General features: G+C 43.6%; 1 protein-coding gene across 1 annotated transcript in view; it reads left to right on the top strand.

Annotated features, from left to right (window-relative positions):
- Positions 1–22,048, top strand: part of CCNY (cyclin Y) — a 547,033-nt gene that overhangs the window by 295,629 nt on the left and 229,356 nt on the right. The window contains exon 2 of the mRNA XM_086941524.1: positions 16,789–16,863. Within this exon, the coding sequence (XP_086797650.1) occupies positions 16,789–16,863 (75 nt within the window). The remainder of the gene's footprint in view (positions 1–16,788; positions 16,864–22,048) is intronic.

Below are 22,048 nucleotides of genomic sequence, written 5' to 3'. Positions count from 1 at the left end.
TTGGAAATCTTATCATTGAAAAAGTTGGCGAAGTTGGCGCACTGTTCTTTGGATGCAGGCCCTCTCTCTGTCTGTTCCTGATGGCTTCCTCTAAATAGTCTTGTTAATATCCTAAAGATTTATGTGTTAGGACTTTAAACCCAGACTGATTTGCTCTGCCAATGTTTGCTCTGGGGTTTTGTGATCCTTAACTTATTTTATAGTATGTCAAAGCTCTTGCAATGATCTTATTCCCTATGGTTTTTTTTACAACACATTGTGGGCAAAGTGTTTCTCCAGGTATATTTGTTGCTGGGTTCTTTTGGGCACACATGCTAAATATAGATGCTCATAGAATTTTCGAAATCCCCCTACATTTTAAACATACATGCTTAGTCTTAATGGTGTTAAGTGGAATGAGTTTGTGATTTTCAGTGTTACTTTATTTTATTTTGAGGTGGGTGGTAACATTGTCTTGGGTTGTTAGAGTACAGTGTGGGATATCCGTTAGTATTATCTTGGCCTGGGGCTTAAATATTTCTTGCAGTTAGAAGTATGCTGGTCAGCATAAATGGGGGGCTTTTTGCTCAGTGTATATATATATATATATATATATATATATATATATATATATATATATATATATATATATATATATATATATATGGTGCATATATATATAGTGTGTGTGTATATATATAGTGTGTGTGTATATATATATATATATATATATATATATATATATGGTGCATATATATATATATATATAGTGTGTGTGTATATATATACAGTGTGTGTGTATATATATATATATTTTTTTTCACTGAAAAAACCATAGGTTTGAGGCATGTTATGGTTAGAAATTAGCATTTAAAAAACCCTTGAAATTCACTGAAAAAGCCATAGGTTTCAGGGGCGTTATAGTTAGTTGGACATTTCACTCGTACAAAACCATAGAAATTCCCCCGTTATAGTTAGTTCAGCTAACTATAACTCGCGCGCCCATAACACTATGCGTTGGGGTACCCCTGTGATTAGCATGACTTCCTCTGTAAGGCAGGGGGATTAAAACTACATTTAAGTCAGAGGTGCAGAAAGGCTCCACCCCCTCTCTTCACCACTATGCAAACGCGCCCCGTGGCATGTTTTAAGTTGGGGGATTAAGTCCCCCTGAATCCTGAGGGTTCCTGGGGTCAAACTAGCACATCAGGTACCTCCAGTAAGCACCACAGAGCTGCGTTGCAGAGAGGTGTAAAAAGTGCATTGCCTGGACCACTCTGCAACGTAGGGCTCTGGCAGTTACTGGAGGTACCTGGTGGACTAGTTGGCCTCCAGGGGCCCTCAGGATTGAAGGGGAATTAATTCCCCAACTTAAAACGCGCAACAGGGCGTGTTTGCACACACGTCACCTCAGGCCCCGCCCCCTCCCTTTACCACTGTGCAATCATGCCCGTGGAGCGTTTTAAGTTGGGGATTATGTCCCACTGAATCCTGAGGGTCCCTGGGGTGCAACTAGCCCACCAGATACCTCCAGTAAGCGCCACAGAGCTGCATTGCAGAGAGGTGTAAAAAGGGGCGTGGCCTCTGAACACTTCACTGCAACGCAGCTCCCTGGTGCATACTGGAGGTACCTGGTGGGCTAGTTGGCCCCCAGGGAGCCCCAGTATTCAAGGGGAATTACTTCCCCATCTTACAACGCGCCAGGGGGAGCGTTTGCCGAGTGCTGCTAGGAGGGGGCGGGGCCTCCGGCACGTTCCCGAGATTTTTTTCATTATCTTTTTTTTAGAAGGGGGCTGTGTGACCCCCCTTCTTTTTACTTTTTTTGGGCCCTGGGGGACCCCATCCCCCAAGGCCTGACCCCCTTTTTATAAAAAAAAAAATATATATTAACGGGAAGGGGGCCGTGTGGGCTCCCCTCCCGTGGCCAATTCTGGGCCCCGGGGACCCCATCCCCCGGGGCATGGCCAAATGTTTTTTTTATTACTATGTAGGGGTCTGCGTGGCCCCCCTCCTCAGGCCATTTATGGCCTCGGGGACCCCATCCCTTTGCGTGATTAATTTTTTAAATAAAAAAATTATTATTGGGGAAGTGGACCACGTGGCCTCCCTCCCTGGCCACTTCTATCCACGGGGACCCTATCCCCCGGGCCCTGGCCACCTCGTTGGGGACCGTGGGGGGAGCCCCAATCCCCCCACGATCCCTGCCGGCTCCCAGCGTCCTGCGGGAGCCGGCTTTGCTTTTTCACATGGGTAGCTGCTGACATGCATCTCCCATGTGGAAAAGCAATCTGGTTTGGATTTTGGAAGAGAGAGCAGGTTTCCTGCTCTCTCCCCCCAGGGCCATCACCGGCTCCAGGAGGGGGCCATGCCCATTACATGCAGGGCCCCGGGGAGGTGGTGGTCCCCGGGGCCGTGGGTCCGCCACAGACCCCCAAATTACCATATTAGTGCCCCGGGGAGGTGGCGGTCCCTGGTTTGAAGTGTTGACAGTCAAATAGAATACAGCTTGTGATCGGCAGGGTGCACGGATCGGATCCTCTGTGCCTCTATATATCGATATTTTGATTTTTTGATTTTGTCAGCAACTACTGAATGGATTTACACCATTTAAGAAAAAATGTTCTTTCTGAGGCAAGGGCTATCTTTATGCCAAATTTGGTTTAATTCCGTTCAGCAGTTCGAGCTGTAGCCGTGTCTAAAGTTTGCTATGGAAAATGCAATTTTTGACATCTATTTTTTTTATTTCTCAGGAACTACTGAACGTATTTACACCAGTAAACAAAAACAGCTCTTTCTGAACCAAGGGCTACCTTTTTGCTAAATTTGGTGTCATTCCGTTCAGCAGTTCGGGCTGTAGCCGTGTCTAAAGTTTCCTATGGGAATTAACATGGAGAAAACACGTTCTGGGACCCCCCTTTTTTCTCGGTCCCCGCTTACCAAAACACCCCGAAATTTTCAAAATAGGAGCGGACCGGAACGCCCCACTAGTTTTGAAAATTTCGCGACGATCCGTCAACCGGCGCCAAAGTTAATAGGAAAAGAAAAAATGCTTTTCCTATGGAAACTAGGTCCTAACTATAACTACCTGCAACCACCAGTAGGTATATATATATATAGAGAGAGAGAGAGGTTTTTTGCAGTCTAAAAAACGTGCAGGTTCTAGCCTTGAGTGAGTTATGCAAGCTTCTTCTTGCTAATTTTGGAACATTAAAGCCGTTAGATTTTGCCAACTGGTACATGTTGTGTATACATATGGATTATTTTACTTCTTTTTTTATTTTCGCAACTTACTGTGCAGACAATCCACTTCCCCCAGCTGGGCAGAAAAATAGATTGACCTGTTTGCCGACATCACAGGGATATCTTTCTTATCCTGACTCCTGGATAATTAGGAACACAGCCATTTAATATGGCGGTGATTAGCAATGTCAGGCTAAGAGAATCAAAGGGAGCTCTGAAATGTTCTGGCGTGGCCGTGGAAGAAGCAGCGCTTCATCACAGTCTAATTATTGTAACGGGGAAAGAGAGTAATTGAATCATGATGAGCGTCGGGTAAGTAGCCACGTTTGCTGCCCTTGTTCTGTTGCTAATGTGGTTCATTTAAGTAACTCTGCCTGCAAAGGTCCCCTTTTTCAGTAGCTGTTTCTAAAATTTGTTCTTTTTAAATTGCGGATTAGAAAAAAAACAGGGTCTATGTTTCTGGCAATATGCTGGTTGCTAGGATACGGTTTCATCCGCTCAACAGGCTAGACTTTGTGCAGACTAATATGAGTTTGGGAAAACATTGTTTTCTATAACAAGGACTGTACCTCTTGACCTGTTGCTTGCTTTTAATTCGTATGTTTGCCCATCACAGGCTTGAGGTTGTGATCTCCGAACAATTAACATTAGGAAGTATTTGCAAGCAGAAGGGTACTGGGGCAGTAGCGACTGGTGTATGGGCGGAGTGGTGTTGCAGGGGACGATGACAGATAATGAAGAAAACATTAAAAACAAGCATTTACAATGCAATGGTCTCGGCATCATTAAAAGTAGAGCTATTGGCATTGCTCATGACATTTCTTTTTTTTCCTTATTAAATCATAAATAACAGCACTCTGCACTCAACAGCACACACCACTCTGCACCTGCACTCACTGCTCTGCACACTCACTCTGCACTCACTACTCTGCACACTCACTACTCTGCACTCACAACTCTGCACTCACTACTCTGCACTCACTACTCTGCACACTCACTACTCTGCACACTCACTACTCTGCACTCACTACTCTGCACTCACTACTCTGCACTCACTACTCTGCACACTCACTACTCTGCACTCACTACTTTGCAGTCTGCACACTCACTACTCTGCACTCACTACTCTGCACTCACTACTTTGCACTCTGAACTCACTACTCTGCACTCACTACTCTGCACTCTGCACTCACTACTCTGCACTCACTACTTTGCACTCTGCACTCACTACTCTGCACTCACTACTCTGCACTCACTACTCTGCACTCACTACTTTGCAGTCTGCACACTCACTACTCTGCACTCACTACTCTGCACTCACTACTCTGCACTCACTACTTTGCAGTCTGCACACTCACTACTCTGCACTCACTACTCTGCACTCACTACTCTGCACTCACTACTCTGCACTCACTACTCTGCACTCACTACTTTGCAGTCTGCACACTCACTACTCTGCACTCACTACTCTGCACTCACTACTCTGCACTCACTACTCTGCACTCACTACTTTACAATGCAATGGTCTCGGCTTTGTTAAAGTTAGAGCTATTGGCATTGCAAATGGCATTTTTTTTGTGTCCACATTTATTTAGCCAATAAATGTACCTTTATTTGTCAATGCCTAACAGTTTTTAGCACTATATGAAGTCGTATACTATACAACACGCTCATCAAAGAAACATGAGCATTATAGAACAGCTTAAGTAGAGTCACACCTGAACCTATTTAAACTTCATTAGGAAACTTTCTCCTTTAACTTTCCGATCGGTCAGCCTGTATAGTGAATCACCGGCTAGCCATGATTTACCACATTTAGAAGCATTCAAAAGAAGAACCATTTTCGGTATTTAAAAATAAATGCAGAGAGTGAAAGAGATGCTGTACTGTCTCTATCTGTACAACAAATAAGTAAAAATGATAGCGCTGAAAAACTGGGGCTGTCTCTATGCATTGTTACATTGAATACAAAGCTGCAGTGCTGCTCCCGGTGCACTGCAGAGAAGCACACTGACTGGCACGCAGTCATCTAACCTGTGCTTAATTTCAGCCGGAGTGCTTATTTTCCCCATTTGATACGAACCTACGCAGGGGCGGATCTGAAAGGCGGACAAACTGCCACAACGTGAGAATGCTGCAACCTGCAATAGTTAGATGAAGGGTACGCGAGTGGTAGGTAATGGATTCAAGACAGATTAAGTGGGCTAAAACAGAGGCATAACAAAGGCAGAATATCGGCGGGTAATGGTTCAGAGGTGTTGGCATTCGGCGCGCTGACGTTTAATTGAGTTGGCTACGAACAGCTGAGAAGAGCTTTGGGCACCTCACAAATTAAGCACAACTTCAAACCGCCTTGAGTCGGGTGTGACAAAACGAAACCTATCGTGGGGCGGGACTTCCGTTTTGTGAAGCCCGCGCCCACGGAGTGCCTGGAGGAGCACCGAGGGAGAGCCCCGCGGTCGGAGGCTGCACAAGTCCGGAGGGCCTTTGACCGGTGAGCGGGGCGGGGGGGGGGGGGGGGTAGAATGCCTGTATGTCTGCGTGTCCAGAGGGCCTTTGACCGGTGAGCGGGGTGGGGCGGGGGGGGAGAGAATGCCTGTATGTCTGCGTGTGTGTGTGCGACGGCAGAGGGGAGGGGTGGGGGGCGGGGTGCGGCGGCGGAGGGGAGGGGTGGGGGGGTGCGACAACGGAGGGGTGGGGGGATGCTCGGTGCACGTGTGTGTGTGTGTGTATGCATGCGACGGCGGGGGTGGGTTCGCTGTATGTGTGGGTGCGTGCGTGCATGAGCGCTCGTGTGTGTGTCTGTCGCTGTTTCTGCGCATGCGCGTGTGGTGTTGCTGCTTCCCAGGAGACAGCAGCTGAGCGCGTTCGCGAGCGCGTGGCCAGCGGAAATCGCCTCCTTGAAGAGGCAATGCGCGTGGCCGAGGCTGTCTCCTGGGAAGCACAGTCCCTGACAAAAGATCTCGGCGGAGACGCGCTTCCGCGCGTCTTTAGCCGAGACCTAAAAAGGAAAAAAGAACTTACCTGCCGCCAGCTGCTATTGTGGTCTGTGTGCTCGCTGCAGCACAGGCTCACAGACTCCCCTGCCGCCAAGCCTGACACTGCTCTCATGCTTGAGAGTAGCATCAGGATTGGCCTGAGTGCCCTGAATTTGCGCTCTCAGAGACTGGGAGCCTGTGCTTGCTGTCTATCACCCAGTAACGCAGCTCGGGTTGGAGACAGCTCAGTGCTCATGCTGGTTTGGCCGTCCCGAGACGGCCGGCCAAACCAACAATAAGTGCCCACCTCCCCCTCTTGTGACTGCCCCTGTGATGGCCTCTCCCCTACTCGCCTGGCCCTTAGAACTTCGTTTTATTTTTCAAGTTTTGAGGCTGGCAGAAGGGGTTGTGGAGGGTTGATGCTCTGTACTGGGGTGACTGGAGCGGGCTGTGGGTGTTTTTTTGAGGGACCGAGACATGTACCTGCCCATTCTGGCCAGTGCTTTCACCCTATGAACATGAATTATTTTCAGGAGCCTGTCAGTGCAGGGCTTAATTGAAAAATAAGTGCAGGGGCCCAAAATTTTCGATAAGCGCCTGCGGCTGGTGTTTCGTCTGTTTAACCACCATTTCTCTATGCCCACTGGAGTCTTTAGTGCCCATACGAGAGCATTTCATACATGCAAGCTGACTGGCGTGTATTTTTAATCTCCTCATTTGTGACCGGTCTCAGCTCAAATGTATTTTCCATACATGTTTGGGGACTGGAGTAGGAATAGTTAGTTACTCTCTCCTTGAATATTTGAGTATTCTGTGCCCACCCTTCGAGTTTCAGGGGTAGCATAGAAATCCAGGCACACCCCTAGATAGATGGGAGAGTTTGAATAGTTAAACTTGGGTTACCAAATACCATGGCTTCCTATTCATTAATCCACCTCATTCCTTTTTGTTTCCATTTACCCTACACTAATTTTTTCTTTACCTCAAATCCTGCAGATTCTTTTTCATTCTTGCTTCCTCCTCCTCTCACTGTTTTCTTAAAGCCTGATTATGACTTTGGCAGTCTGGGAGCAGGCCGTTACGCCAGCGTCCTGCTCCCATGCCACTAAAGTCGACCGCTGCACACACGCCAGATTACAAGCTTCTTCGTTGTCTTGCAGGCGGGGAGTGCGGCGGTTCCAAAGGAGTGCCTAAGGCCGTTCCTGCACGATATGGACAATGCAGTCCATGCTGTGCAGGAAAGGAGGTGCATGCAGGCAGGGGGTCACAACACGTGCCCCCCTGCATGCATCCCCGTGAACAGGGGCCACAGGGGACCCTGTAGGGCCCCCTTTGTTTCACCACCTACAGCCTTTTCATGGGGGGCTTACTGCCTTGAACAGGCTGGGGGTGAGGAAACTTGTAATAAGCTTGGAGGTGCTGCAACAGCACTGCCAGGCATATTGGTTTTGGCGGTCCGCTGGAGGTCTGACCACTGTAATCGCGGTACGGCATTCGGAGCGCTGGTAACCTTTTCCTTGTCCCTACTCCTGTCTTGCTTCTCTCTCACTTGCTTAACGAAAAATGTATCGATGCACAAAGAAAGTGTCCGTTCCGACCGACTGCAGCTACCAGCATAAAGTAGTACCGGTCAGGCGAGGTACAGCAGCACAGAAGGTACCAGACAGAATACAGCTTAAGAAACATTTATAACTGCCAATAAAAAACACCAAGTGAGGCGGCCCAAAAACAGCGGTGGTATGACCCTTGACTCCTTGAGGGCCACTCCACCACTGACTGAAATTTAAACTCCAAGGTCGTTGTCTGCGTCAGATTAAACACCTGAGTGTGTCCGATAGTCCATACGGTTCACTGAAAGCTTTTTAGAAGATGCAAAGCGACAACCGCTATTCTTCAATGGTGGAACTGGTAAGTTCTCATGAGTTATTTGCTTAAGTGACATTCATGCTTGTTGACGTTCATACATGTTTGTAGACTCCTCTAGACACAAAGAGCATTTGATGATACTCCCTCCAGTGCCAATGTTCATGTTACTGTGTATGTTGCTGTGCAGCCTTCACAGCCCTGGCCCAAATTTCCTCCATGACAGTGTAAGAGATATATCTTCATGCAACACATTCTGCATTATGGACCATTTCATGTTTTCCATGTCCCTTAACAAAAGTTTGTGAATAAACTAGACCCTCTTATGTTTTTGCTTTGTAGAACAGTGTTTTATTTACTCTTATCTGTACTTTCAAGGTGATTTATACTGCGAAAACAAGTGAATCTTGGCTTTGAAATATGAGGCCATATTTCATCACTTCATTACTATCACATCTTCATTGCTGCTAATTATGTTTACTCTGGGGTAAAACATTTCAAGTTCATTAACATACATTGGGATTTTGTGTTTTACTGATGGTGCTGCTTATATCAGAAGTTTTGGTTCAGAGACATAAAAACAAATCTTAAAATGTATGATGCAGCCTGATACCTTTCAGATGTGTGCAACTAATCCCTGCTTTGCTGATTTCTTGCACAAAATGCTACAGGGTGGTTGCTCCCTTGAGACAGACTGGATGTGAAGCAGCTACAGCTCAGCTTTTTATTTGCCCTCCTTTGTTCTCCTGAAGATGATTACATTAATACATAAGATGATCTTGAGAAATGTCATAGTCTAAAGGTGCCCCAGAGCCCCTTTTCTCCGATCACTTAGACCTTAAATCCACCGTCCTTTCTAATAACCATACATTTCATGTGCCCAGGTACCACCCGTTTCTTAAAAATCGTGTTGAATTTAAGCAAATCATACTCCTTACTATGGTTTACCATAAAATATGGTTGAGTTGTGGTTTGAATTTCTATAACGCTTACCTTATATTCAGCAGACTCCACTTTGGTAGTAGGACACTCTACAGCATGTTTCTGTTGGAAATACATTTTTGAAAGGTCATGTTTAGCACTTCTCAAAATGGCAGAAGACTTTCAAGCTCCTGGCCAACTCTCAGAGTTTGTTTTGTAGGTTTTCTTCTGCCTCACATGAGGACCCGCCTCTTAGGAAGGCCGTGTTTATTTTTAATTTATTCTTTCTGTAGCATGGATGTGACCCATTCGTGTTTCAGAGTGCTGGACAGTGCATTATAATGACATGAGTACACGAAGCATATAGCAAGATTGTTACAGAATGATATACAAAGCGCTTGCAAATATTAAGGTTATGACAAGCGCCGAAGGGAACCATTTCAGATCGCTGTACAAAATGGTTTGGACTAACAGGGGTACAAGATGCATTACAACTGAACCAGCTTGAGAGGTGCCTTTATCACATGAAGTAATCAAAGGGCGCAAAAAGTCTTGGATATTTATCTAATAGTAGTTACTTAGTAGCAGACAGCTGTCCAGGCACAAGCTATGTAATTGTAGGCGTACTGAGAGTAGTTGCAATCAAGAGTATGAAATCCAAACCAGAATATCAGTAAAATATAGCTCAGTGCAGCAGAGGGATGAACAGATGTTCCATATGTAATTATATGTACAAATAATGATAGTGGCAGAGATATATAATGTTCTCGCTTTGTGATCTATTCAGGTCCTTCTGAGTGTCAACTTTTGTATCAGGACAAGGTGGGTTACTTTGTGGCTGATTGTGCACTCGGCTTGATTTTCTGTTAGTCTTTAATGCTTTCAGTTGAACCGAAGTACCCAAAAACAGAGAAGGAAGAGAATGAGTTGGCATCGCAGAGGGAAGTCAAAGGGTTTGACTAGATCACCAAAGATGCTGCTAAAGCAAATGATTAGTTTTGGGTTGAACCTGTGAACAGGTTTAATATCTGAGCCGTCTGTTAGCGGAAAAGGGATCAAGGAGAGCAGTTTGAGAGGACATCAAACATGATGGTGTGGTGTTTGGTTCTTAATTTTCGCTTTGAAACATTTAGGTCTTTCCTGCAGAAGAAGGTATGCTTCAATTGGACAGGAGATGTTGTTTTCCTTAACTAAACGCTATAGAAAACTATCAGTAAAAACTATAAATATAACCTGTTCACAGGATGTTTCCACAGCTTATTGACAGCTTTCCTCTCTGAGTGTTGATTTTTTAATTGACAATCTGTCAACTCAAATGCATAGTTATTGTAGTTCCTTGGTGAAATAATATTCTGAGTGGATGCGGCTCTTGGTAATTTGTTTTTCGATGTTTAATGAGGAGAGTAGGCTAAGCAATAGTTATTTTACCAGAAAATTGGGTGCAGATTTGTGAATTTGATGGGGATTAACACCTTGGCTGCTTAAGATATTCCCCTGCTGTGCTGGACCATAATAGAAATGGGTGTGGTCATGACGAGCTGAGCTCGTCATGAGCACCGAAGGGGTTAAAGTATCAGGGCAGGATCAAGACTACGCTTTGCTTTTCAGTGCTGTGTTAATATCTGGAATAACTCATCTGCCACCAGCAATTAAAGAGTCGCCTTACCCAACAGTGACTAGAAGGAATAAGGAGTGATTCTCTCAATACACTCATTTTTAGTTCCCAGAGGGAACATTTGTGTGTATTTGGTGAGAGTTAAATGGATGCTCCTTCTCATCTAAAAGGATGGGCAAGACATTTTAAGACAGCAACAGTGTGTACTGTGCAGGTGGTGGTAATACTGCAAGAGTTGGAGCTTGACATTTTTTTTAATTACAATACTTTATTGAGTTTTGCACAGCTGATACACCAGACATAATGTAAATGATCATACGTAACAGAGGAGCGACTAGTTGAGCGCACAGTGTGACATTGCAAGTTAGTGGAGAAAGGCATAGAGACAAATACAAGATCCACCCCTCCCGAGTCCAGCCAGTGGTTGACTCCATAACCCCTTGATTGCCTCCTTGTCCCCTGTGACTCTGTTCCAGCCCTGGCCTTCATAGGACCCAAGTTCATACTCCAGGAAGTGGCCAGGATTTTCTGATCTCTGTAAGGCGATTCCCCGGAATTGGCTCCATGCAGCCCATATTTATAGTGTTTAGGAGGGCAACCCCTGGCCTTGTATATGGGAATGGAGGGTCGCTATCTTTCCAAACCCTAGCAATTTCCCTTTTTACTATTGTCAGACCGAGCCACAGCAGGGCAGTGTGATACCTCCATGCCTATCTCTTTTGTGGTGGAAAGGAGGACCAATTTAGCGTCTCGAGGTTATACCCAGCCCAACACTCGTTCCAACAACGCCAACACCCACTCCCAAAATGGGGCCAGGCAAATACACACCCAGGTCGTGTCGAGGAAATGTTCCCTATTCAATTCGCATCGCAAGCAAGTCGATGTGGCCACTGCCCCCATTTTCCATAATCTCTCCTGAGTGTAGTAAACCCTGTGTAGGTACTTCCACTATAATAGGTGGAACTACGAGGCAGTCGCTGTCTCGTGGGGGAAGACGCAGGCCTCCCTCCAGTCACTGTTTGTAAGGTGCCCCAAGTGCCCCACCCAGCCTTCTTTCAGCTGGTCAAATGAGTCTGGTGTACTGACCACCAGTGTTCCATATACCTGCGAGATTTTATGATTGGTTAGGTCCTCCGTAAGTGTTTTGACCTTTAAGGGATTGTATTCAGGTATGTCCTTGAGCCCTTTGAGCGCTTGACACCTTAAACACAGGGAGGAAGGCACAGACACCTGGCAGAGACTTAGACGGTAGATGAAGCATAAAAGTGAGTCCAGGGCTGGAGGTAAAAGGCACCGTTCAGGACTGGATGTCTCAGTGGCAGATAGGTAAGAGAGCCAAGGAGTCAGGTTATTTATATGACTCACTGCAGGGTTGTTGATGGCTCAATTCCAGTGAGAAGACGGCTGAAGAGTAATCTGTAATTAGCATAATGGCTGTAAAGGTGGAACTTCAGAAAGACTTTAGAGCTATCACATCGATTTTATAAGTGAAGAATTGTTTTACTTTGTAAAATCATTGTAACATTCAGTTGTTGAGAAAGTAACAGTGTGTTCTCCCACATTTGCTGTCCTACGGTAATAACACAGAATTTTACCTTTATATTCTAGTAATGAAGGTGAATATGGGCTTATTAGTATTATTGTTTTAAATACCATGCCATTTTTATTTTTCAGTAGCATGGCATTCATGTATATATAGAGGATTCATATTGGGTAGCTGTTATTATTACACCAGAAACTACAGGTCCAAAGGCTGCATGGTTTGTAAATATCACCAGAACTCTGATATGGCAATATAGAACCATATTGTGCGTTACCATTATGTATATTTTAAATTACATTTTTATTTTGGTGGTGTTAGCTACTAAAGCTGATTTCTTTAAAGTGCAGCTTATGGCCACTTATTGGATTGATAATATTTAGGTGTTGTTTACCGTTTGTAAAAAACTGGAAGGAAAGCAAAGGACAACGATAAAGGCCATAGGGTTTATGCAAATCTGTGACTCCAGAGTTTACCACATAATTATGGAGTTACCACATAATTCATATACTTAGACCAAGATGTTGTTTCTAGCTCATATGGAGCAAAATAACACTGCCACAAAATGTGCCACATAAAGCTACATAGTTTGCCTTTTTGTGCTGCATAATGTAAAACATCGTGTTGCTTAATCCTAGTTTTGCTGCCAATGTTAAAGATCTACAGAGTGGTTTGGGGGTTGTGACTTTGATTATGAAACCCAAATTTCACGGAAAACCTTGAATTATTGAAAATATTTTGTGGTTCCCTGTGAAATATGGCTTTCATCATAATGACAACCCTCAGACCATTTACAGAGATTTGTCATTGTCAGGCTTACTAGATTTTTGCAGCGTGGAGGACCTAAGTATGTGGCAGTATTATTTAAAATCTAAGCCAAAAATACAAATTAGGTGGCACATTCTCTGGCAGTATTATTTCATCCATTTCAGCTAGACATATTTAGTGAAACTTGAAAATTATATAGCAAATGCAGCAAATCTATAATTATGAGGTAAACTCTGCAACTGCATATTCACATCAATCCAGTGATCTTCCCATTGTGTAATTGAGAATCTGTTAAAAATGGGCACCATAACCTAAATATTGTAATACCTATCAGAGACCACTGTTGGCTACACTTTGAGGGAAACAATTTATATGTGTGTATGTTTTCTCTACAAAACAAAGGCTAAAATAAATGTATGGTCGGTGTTGGTTATAACACTTCAACATATGTTTTTTTAAAAGAAATCTGCAAAAATTCAGTTATACATTAAACCACCGAAATACAAAACTTAGGGTTATAAGCACAGTCCATAATGTGCACAACAGCCATGCAAACCATAACTCACACACCAAATATTCTGTACTTAACCCTGCATATGTGACCAACATCCACTGTGCACAGCTTTCATTCATTCATTGGGGTTTGGCCTCTGTCCATCTCCTGGGCCCAGCTTTCTACTTGTGGCCAACATCAGTAGCAAACGTCCTTTGGTCAAGAGCAGTGGGGATGGCTTCAGGTACTCGCCTCTAGCCAGGCCATGTGGCCAGCACGCCATGGGTGGCCAACCCCGCTACGTATGGCTGCGTGCAGTGGGGTATTCTGCATTACCTGACCTTCATGCCTGCAGCGGCGTGTGGACGCAGGGCCCAGTTCTCTCTAGGCGGCCAACACCTACAGTCTCTGGTCAGGTCTTGTGCCCAACAACGTGTTGGCGGGTAACCCTACTTTATAGAGCTTTTTGGCCATGTGCAGCAAGATAGGCTGCAAGGCCCTTTCTACAGTCAAATTATAAAAAACAACAAGGGCACCCAATCGAGTCATTGTCCTGACCTCGGGGAACATATGAGTAAAGACAACAGCGGTCCTATGCAAGGAGGGATATAGTCAAAAGGTAAATATAGACACAATGGAAACTATATTGTAAATTGACTTGCCCAGCCGGGCAGAGGTCTAATATTGAATTTAGAACCACAATATTAGGAGATACCTTCAACAATTTCTTGGAGATGGGCACAAGCCTGTGCCCAGACGTTTACAAATTGTCATGGTTAGCGGAGTGGATAGAAGGTAGAGAAAGGTTTTTAGGCAAAAGCTATTGTTTTCTGTGCATATAGCAATAACATAATTCACATTTACACCATTACTTGAAATATAGTAACAGATACACAACAGAGTATATGGTGTAGAAGTTGTCGACGGCGTTTCGATCCCATTACATAGTTACAGGGATCATCATCAGGACTGAGTAAAGCCTAATCATTCCTAGCCATGATAGCCCGCGGAGGAACCGGATAGTCCCAATTTAAACGGGCAGCTTAAACGGTGATTACGTTTCTGGCAGGGTTGGGTTTCAGGCAGGTATGCCACGGAGATCAATCTCCCCGTGGAGTGGTTGAGGCGCCAACAATGGGCTGATTCCTCACGAGCCTTAACAGACGACTGCAAGTGCTTCCCAGGTCCTGACTACAGCAAACCCTGCTTACAGTCCACTGCATGCAGACAAGCTCCTCTTGTGGCCATTTGGGAACTCCGTCAGTAGTGCTCTAAACACTTTATTTTATTTATTCACTGGATTTGCAAATCCTATGCTGTATTCACAATTCCTGAACCTCAGGATGGGCCGCCGAACCCGGAGAAGGGTCCAGGATCTGCAAATCCTGCAATAAATAATCAGTTTTTAATTATTTTATTTTATTAACTAGGCATCTCTTTAGATTCTCCCCCCTCCGGCCCCAGCCCTACACCAAATGGCCATTCTGTCATGGTGTCTTCTCCCTGCCCCCTTATGCCCTTTTCCTTTTCCTTTTCCCCAACACAGTACCCCCAGTGCACTGATTTCGCTAATGGTGACTAAAACAGAAATTTTCTGTTATGACTGCCAATCAGAGCGCGGCAGATTCATGAATCCATGGGGGATTTGTGCATCCTCAATGGATGATGGGAGAAAAATACCCATTGAATCTGCATAGGATTCACAGAGTAATGGGGCAAATATCTCTAAAATTAAACCTCTTAATGCCCAATCCAGGCACCTTTTAAATTCTATTTTTTGGATTCGACTGTGTATGGATTTACAGCAAACCAAGCAAACCACCGCTCCTTTTTGTAACCTCCCATTGGCGGCTCTGGATGAACATTCTCATGTAGAAAATAAATTGGATGTACTGTTTTTTATAGTTTCATGCAAATTTGTCAAAGAGCACCAGAGTTAGCAAGAAATAAAAATGCCTCTCCTAAGGAAGTGCTAACTCAACCATAACTACACTGGCACCATGACCGCCAGTATAATATGAAAAAAATATATAGATTTACTGGGGAAAAAAACAGAGGACCAAAGGTTAAAGGGACATTATTGTTAAGTGTTCACCGTTTATAATTTATTGTGCTAATTGTAACATGCACCCTGCTATGCGCTGCTCATATTGCATCGCTCATGACCTGTTAAATGAATTCCCTTATGACTTCTTGAATGACATAATTGATGACATCACTGACGATGTCATTGTCCTATACAGCATAGAGTTACTGAGTGTACACAGGCTATTTTCTTACTATGGACCACTTAGGTCTAGCAGTTAAATGTAATCGTGCATGTTTATTGTTATATGATACACGGTTTAAAAACCAGAAAATGATTTTCTTCCACCAGCCATTTACGTCTGTCAGTACTCCGATTCCCACTTTGGATCCCCTGCTCCAAAAGGGATGACGAAAGAAAGGGCTCCCTCATCTAATCAGATCTTTTTTTTCAATATCCGAATGATTTGTGAATTCCAAAAGAGATACAGAAAAGTGTTACCCCTTTAAACTTTGTAAAATACAAATTTCTCAAAAACCACTAAAGGGATTTACTCCAAACCAACAAAAGCCATCTTTCTGAGTAAAGTTCTACTTTCATGCTATTCAGGTTGTAGGTATGAACAATATTTTCTATGGGAGCTAAAATGGAAAATCTATTATTTTTCCCCCTCCTTAACTCTTTTGCCGTGTGCTGCTTTACACAAAAATGGGCATGCTTGATCTTGGGTAACTAACCTAGTGGAATGCCAAATTTCCTGCAACTCCGTCCAAAGGGTCAAGTTATAGACAAATAAAAAAATGCCTTTTAATTGGAAAGTCTCCGTACCATAACTAGAAAGCTGCGATCGCCACTGCATAATAAAATGTAGGGAAGACGCTAACCATATACTATGCACCTGTTTTGCCATCAAGGGATTCTGAAGGCATTTTACACAAGGTTGAATGTATTATGCTTTTAAATTATGATATTGTGCAACAACAGGCCTGCATTGTATAGTTTTTAGCAAACGTGAAGGCCCGTGCCTAGTGTGAAGATTAAGTTAAGTAGAGAAATAATTTCTGGATAATGGTGCCACGTTGAAATGGTTCATAGACCTGACTCCATTTCAAAAGAGCTTCATATTTACCACTGACCAATTGTACTACCAGTTATCATGAAAATGTGGACACATTCGTTGTGCATTTCCAGGCAAAAAGCTAGGCAAGGCTGTGAGATAAATGAGCAAAGCCTGTTAATGGAAATTGTTATGACAATGTTATGAATTTCTTAGATCCTCTCTGTTCTATCCCACTGTAGTGTTTCTCCATAACTTATTTCCAAGCTTGCAAAATATTTATATCATCTTTTCTTCTCCTTTTTCAGATATGAACATGGAGTTCAACCCTTCTGATCATCCTCGAGCGAGCACAATATTCCTCAGTAAATCTCAAACCGATGGTATGTATTTTACAGTTGTGCTATTTTTGCAATTGTAAAGCAAAGTGAGACTTAACACAACTAGGTACTTTCCACTGTCACTGGGCATAGTTCAATTTACCCATTGTTAGTGTGATTCAGTCTCGCCCACATAGATCAGGGAAACTTTGTAATGTACAGGCTGATCTCAGGAATGCTATTGATGATCCGGGATGGTAGATAAATATATTATTTTCTTAAGTATAGCAACGTATTACTAAGTCTACTTCCCAGAAAACTGCTTTATAATCAGTTACATGTCTAACAGTGTAAACTATGATAAATACATATGAAACATGCAAATGACATTATAAGATCAACTTACCTGTAGCAGTCCTTGTTATTTAACCTCCTTCATCACTACTCAGGTTATCATTTCATTTCTTCATGGAAAAAGACACAATGTCAGTGAAAGTATGACAGTTATGCCTATGTCACTTGAACACAGACATTTTTTTAAATTGACACTTTGGCAAACTCAAGTCCTAAGGAGGACTGGGCAAACTTTTCTGAGCCACTGGCATTTGGTGCTTTGTCTGAGGATTCCCTTGTTAATTTGGGTCCCAGAATTCCTCACAATCTCTTGTGTGTATTTAGGAGCCCAGCTAGAATGTCACCCTTTGCTAAAGCTCTAGAGAGGAAGGCAAGAAAAGTTCTTTTAACCTTAGGCTTTGATGGAAATATGATTTGAAGTGGCATTAATATGCCACGTTTGTGAGAATGTCTAGCTGGAGTGCCACGTTTGTGAGAATGTCTAGCTGGAGTTCTATTCTATATTTATTTAAAAAATGCAAAATTGGATTACCAGAATTAAAATATGGGGAATTCGCATAGCTGAAGATAAAGTATGCCAGAAAATATTCCAGCTGTGCCTTGATAACAATAAAGGGTTTGCCAAAGGAAACGAAACTTTGATGAACTTTCCTGTGATAACTGTTATATTAAACTGAGTGGTGCACAATGTAAATTAAACTACCATTCGATAATGATTGTTTTACATTCTACATTATCAGTGAGTACTTTAGATAGAAGTATCTTCGTCGAGTGGGATGTAGATTTGTTGCAGAGCTCAGAGGAAGGGTACAGGTGCTCCATGAAATGAACTGTTTTTTTTTCATCCAGGTCCAACAGGTTTGAGTGAGCAGACATTTTGGTAGAGTGTGAGCAAGGATGAATTAAGAAGGGAGTAGCTGGGTCTTCTCTGATTGTGCAAGCGAAGAAATTGGACACACATTCACTTATGTGCTGGTTATGTTCAACATTGCGTGAATGCTGCCACATAGTGACATGATCAGAAGGTGATTCAAATGTTGTTCAATTCAGTACTTTACGCGACTGTACCATACTTCAGTGTGAATCCTTGTCAGTCTCTTTTTTTTCACCAACAGGTGTGGATTGGAACTTGCACCGATCACACTGTAACTCCCTCATGTTAATCCTTGGATCAATTCTCTTCTTCTCTGGGTCAATGTTAATAACCTTTGCAGTTGTTGGCCCACACAACCTTTCCATGTTTGCTTGGAAAAAGTTAGCAGGTGCATGTCTGAGATCTGTGTACCACCCAATGGTACGAGGTCCACCTGGAACTGCCTGGCTTGCATTGGATTTCATCATTTGGTAGTATAGCGAGGAAGTGTGTACTGATTGCCACCTACTTAGAGTGCCACGAAGCACCTGTTCGGCCCGCAGAGTAGTGACTCATCTTCCACAGTGACCTGTCCCCTCACCTGTCGAGGTCATCCTTTCCAACTACACACAAATGGTGCGAGTAACCCCAAAAAATCTGAAGACATTAAATTACAAGACTGTCAATTCCTAGATATTGGACAACGTGTTCAAGCCAGGCAACAATTGGTCCAGGGAAGGGGCACTAAGCTCCTGAATATGCCCTGGGGACTACATTAACTTCATTGGGTTCCCAGATAGGCCGATATATTTATGAATGCTATTGAAGTGAACACAATTTTCGGTTCAGAAAAATGGATGAAGGCATGTATTTTTGATATCATTATATTGACATGACATTATTCTACTCGGTTGTCCAAGCGCAACTGAATTATTGGTATAAATTTGTTCAGCAAAACTTGAAAGTACTTTCAGATCACATAGAAAAGGTCTTCCATTATTAAGCATTTCGTTTAATATTGCATTTTATCAAACGCAGTGGTAGAGTAGGTCAGCAACCAGAGTACATCAATAGGGGCTACTTGTAGGACATGCCAATAAGGGAAATTCATTCACTCGGTTTATGTGTTCATTGGGAAAGCTGATTTAAAAAAAAAAAGAAAATGTTTTTTTTAATTGCTGCAGTGTAGCGCAGTAAGCCAGGGGGGCGATATATAAATTAAAAAGGGTTGGGCGAACAATTGAGCCCTGTGGGACCCCTTGTGAGAGTGGCAAGATTTTTGAAATATGAGTGTGCAGTCAACCTGGAAGCTGCGGTCCTGTAAAAAGGAACTCATTCACTTTAGCGCTTCTCCATCCATCCAGCCTGCCTAACCTTAGTCGCTGTAGGAGCAGTTTGTGTCATACCATGTCAAAGGGTGCACTTAGTCCAGCAGGACCAAGGCTACCGTCTGACCGTCCACATGCCTATGCAGTGACTTTGTGGCGAAAAGAAGTGCTGACCCAGTAGAGTATGTGGTTCTAAAACTCGATTGCTTGGGGTGGAAAATATTATGTTGATTAATTTGGGCCACTAGCTGCTTGTTCACCACCTTCTCTGCTATTTTAGAGAAGTAAGGGAGTAATGAGATGGGACAGAGGTTTTCCAGCTGCTCAGGGTCGGCTGAGGGTTTTTCCTTCAGAGGCAAGGCAGAACAATCACTTGTTTCCAGTTCCTCTGGACCACCCCTCATTCAAAGGATAGTTTCAGCAGTTGCTGCACGTAGGGTAGTATAACATCTAGCCCCTCCTTTTTCCTGCTCGGTATTGCTGGATCAATTGGCGAGCCATATTTAATGCTTAGTGCCACTTCCTTCAGATCTGTCAATCAGAGGGTCAGAAATTCCATGAGAGGGTTAATCCTGGGCTCAGTAGGTCTCTCTGGCTGCGTGATAGGACCATTTCGGGCCTCATCAGGGAACGAGTTGTATATTTTGGATACTTTGGATAGAAAGAAATCAGCGATCCGATTGCAGAACCCAGATGAGCTGGTAGGTGGAATCAGCATTCTCTCTAGAGAGGATATATCTTTGTGGATAACAAATAGTTCCTTAGAGGAGTTTTCTACCTTTTCTATTTTCTCCTTATAATAGGTGGTATGCCTTTTTTTCATCAGAGAGTGATACTTTTTTTGTGCTAACTTATAAGCATCTTTATTATCTTTCGGGAAATCTGTCCTCCATTTGCGCTCTAAGCGTTTGCAGCATTTTTTAGCGATTTTGAGCTTTTCATTGTACCACAATGCTGATTTGAACCATCTCTATGGGGTATTCGTGGTCCACGCTGGTAGGTGCAATTACATCCAGTGCTTCCGTAATCCACTTTTCCACTGCTGAGTTGGCCATATTGATCTCATTTCCCTGTAGTGGTGGATTTTGCTGTAAAGCGTAAGTGAAGCTCTCATTGTTGAATCTGGTCCATTTTCTGCTAGGGAAGACAGGGCCTATTCTCTGCATACAGGGATGTTTGGCTATTGGGATATAGAAGGCTACAAGATGGTGGTCAGACCAAGGCATAGGGGTTGGGGGCTCAACCACTAGCGCTTGATAGTTTGAGAAAATGGGGTCTAATACATGACCTGACCAATGTGTCGGGTCCATGGATTTGAGTTCTAGCTGTAAGGTGGCTGATTCTTTGCATAGAGCTTGAGCCTCACTCTTCATGTGACCCTCCACATGTAGGTTTAAGTTCCCCAGCACCGTAAAGTTGTTATAGCGTAATGCAGATTGCATCAATGTTTCTGTAAGATCAGAAGTGAAGTTAGTAACTGGCCCCGGGGAAGATATATCAAAAGACCGTTCAATGTAAGATCATTTGCCACCTTTATAGTGAAGTGAGCTGCTTCAGCACTTTCTTCATTAGCTTTATCCATAGTGCAATTTAATGACAGATGGAAAATGATGGCTACGCCTCATGATAGGGTCTTGTCTAAGGATGCCGTATTCCTGAGAGAGGGCTTGTAGTAAATCGGGGGCAGAATCCTCATTCAGCCAAGTTTCTGTATGGAACATGCATCGGGGTGATTTTCCACAATGTACTTACAAATTTCCATGTTATGTTTAGTGAGTGACCTGCAGTTAATGAGAGCGAGCTTTAAGTTGTGCTCTTGCTTGAGCGCTGTCTTATTTGAATTAGATAAAAAAGGACAGTGAGTGCAGCGTAGAGTTTCTGCCTCTGCCAGCACCGTATGGTAACACGGATCGGGTAGTGATATTGCCAGATCCTTTAGTTCTTTTCCCTAGGGCCTGGCTGATCTTTAAACAGGCAGGGGCGGTGGCTCCTAGCCCCAGCAGTGCGTGGACGGGTGCAGATGGGTGCGTATGCCCAGCATGCTACAATTATAGTGCCGGGAATCAAAGACTAGCCCGTCACCCCAACGTGAGTGCTGCCAGGGGGGGGGGGGAGGAGGAGCTCAGTCGGCACTAACTGCTGTGGCGGACCAAGGGCGTAACAAGGAGGGAAAGTGCAAATGTGCAAGACTGCCTAAAAGCTGCACAAATAAAAACAACAGTATCGGAATTTAAAAGGACCCAATGGATCTTAAACAAGCATTTACAATGCAACGGTTTCGCCTTTGCCAAAGTTAGAGCTATTGGCATTGTAAATGACACATTGTTTATTTATGTGTTGGTTTTGAAAACAGATAAATAAATGGCATTGTCATTTACAATGTCAGTAGCTTAATCTTTCGCAAATGCGTGAGCTATTGCATTGAAGTAGAGAGAAAAGAGGTGCAGATGAGGTAAAGAGATGAGGCTCATACAGAGGAAGGGCAAGGGAGAAGTAGAGAATGGTGAAATAGGGAGAGAGAGACAGAGGTAAGACAGATGTATTAAACGAGCGAGACATTAGAAGCAGAGAGAGTGAACCGAAACAGTGAAGGAGATAGAAAGAGAGATGAAAGCAAAGGGAGTGATAGATTGAGCAGAAGAGGTAGAGAGAGCATTGTAGAGAGAAAGTAATACAATAATGGGAAAGGTGAGGGAAAGAGGACATCAATAAA

Source organism: Lissotriton vulgaris, chromosome 10, assembly GCF_964263255.1.
Source record: "Lissotriton vulgaris chromosome 10, aLisVul1.2, whole genome shotgun sequence".
Taxonomy (NCBI): domain Eukaryota; kingdom Metazoa; phylum Chordata; class Amphibia; order Caudata; family Salamandridae; genus Lissotriton; species Lissotriton vulgaris.
The sequence above is the reverse complement of the archived record's forward strand: the minus strand, read 5'-3'. Positions and strand labels throughout refer to the sequence as shown.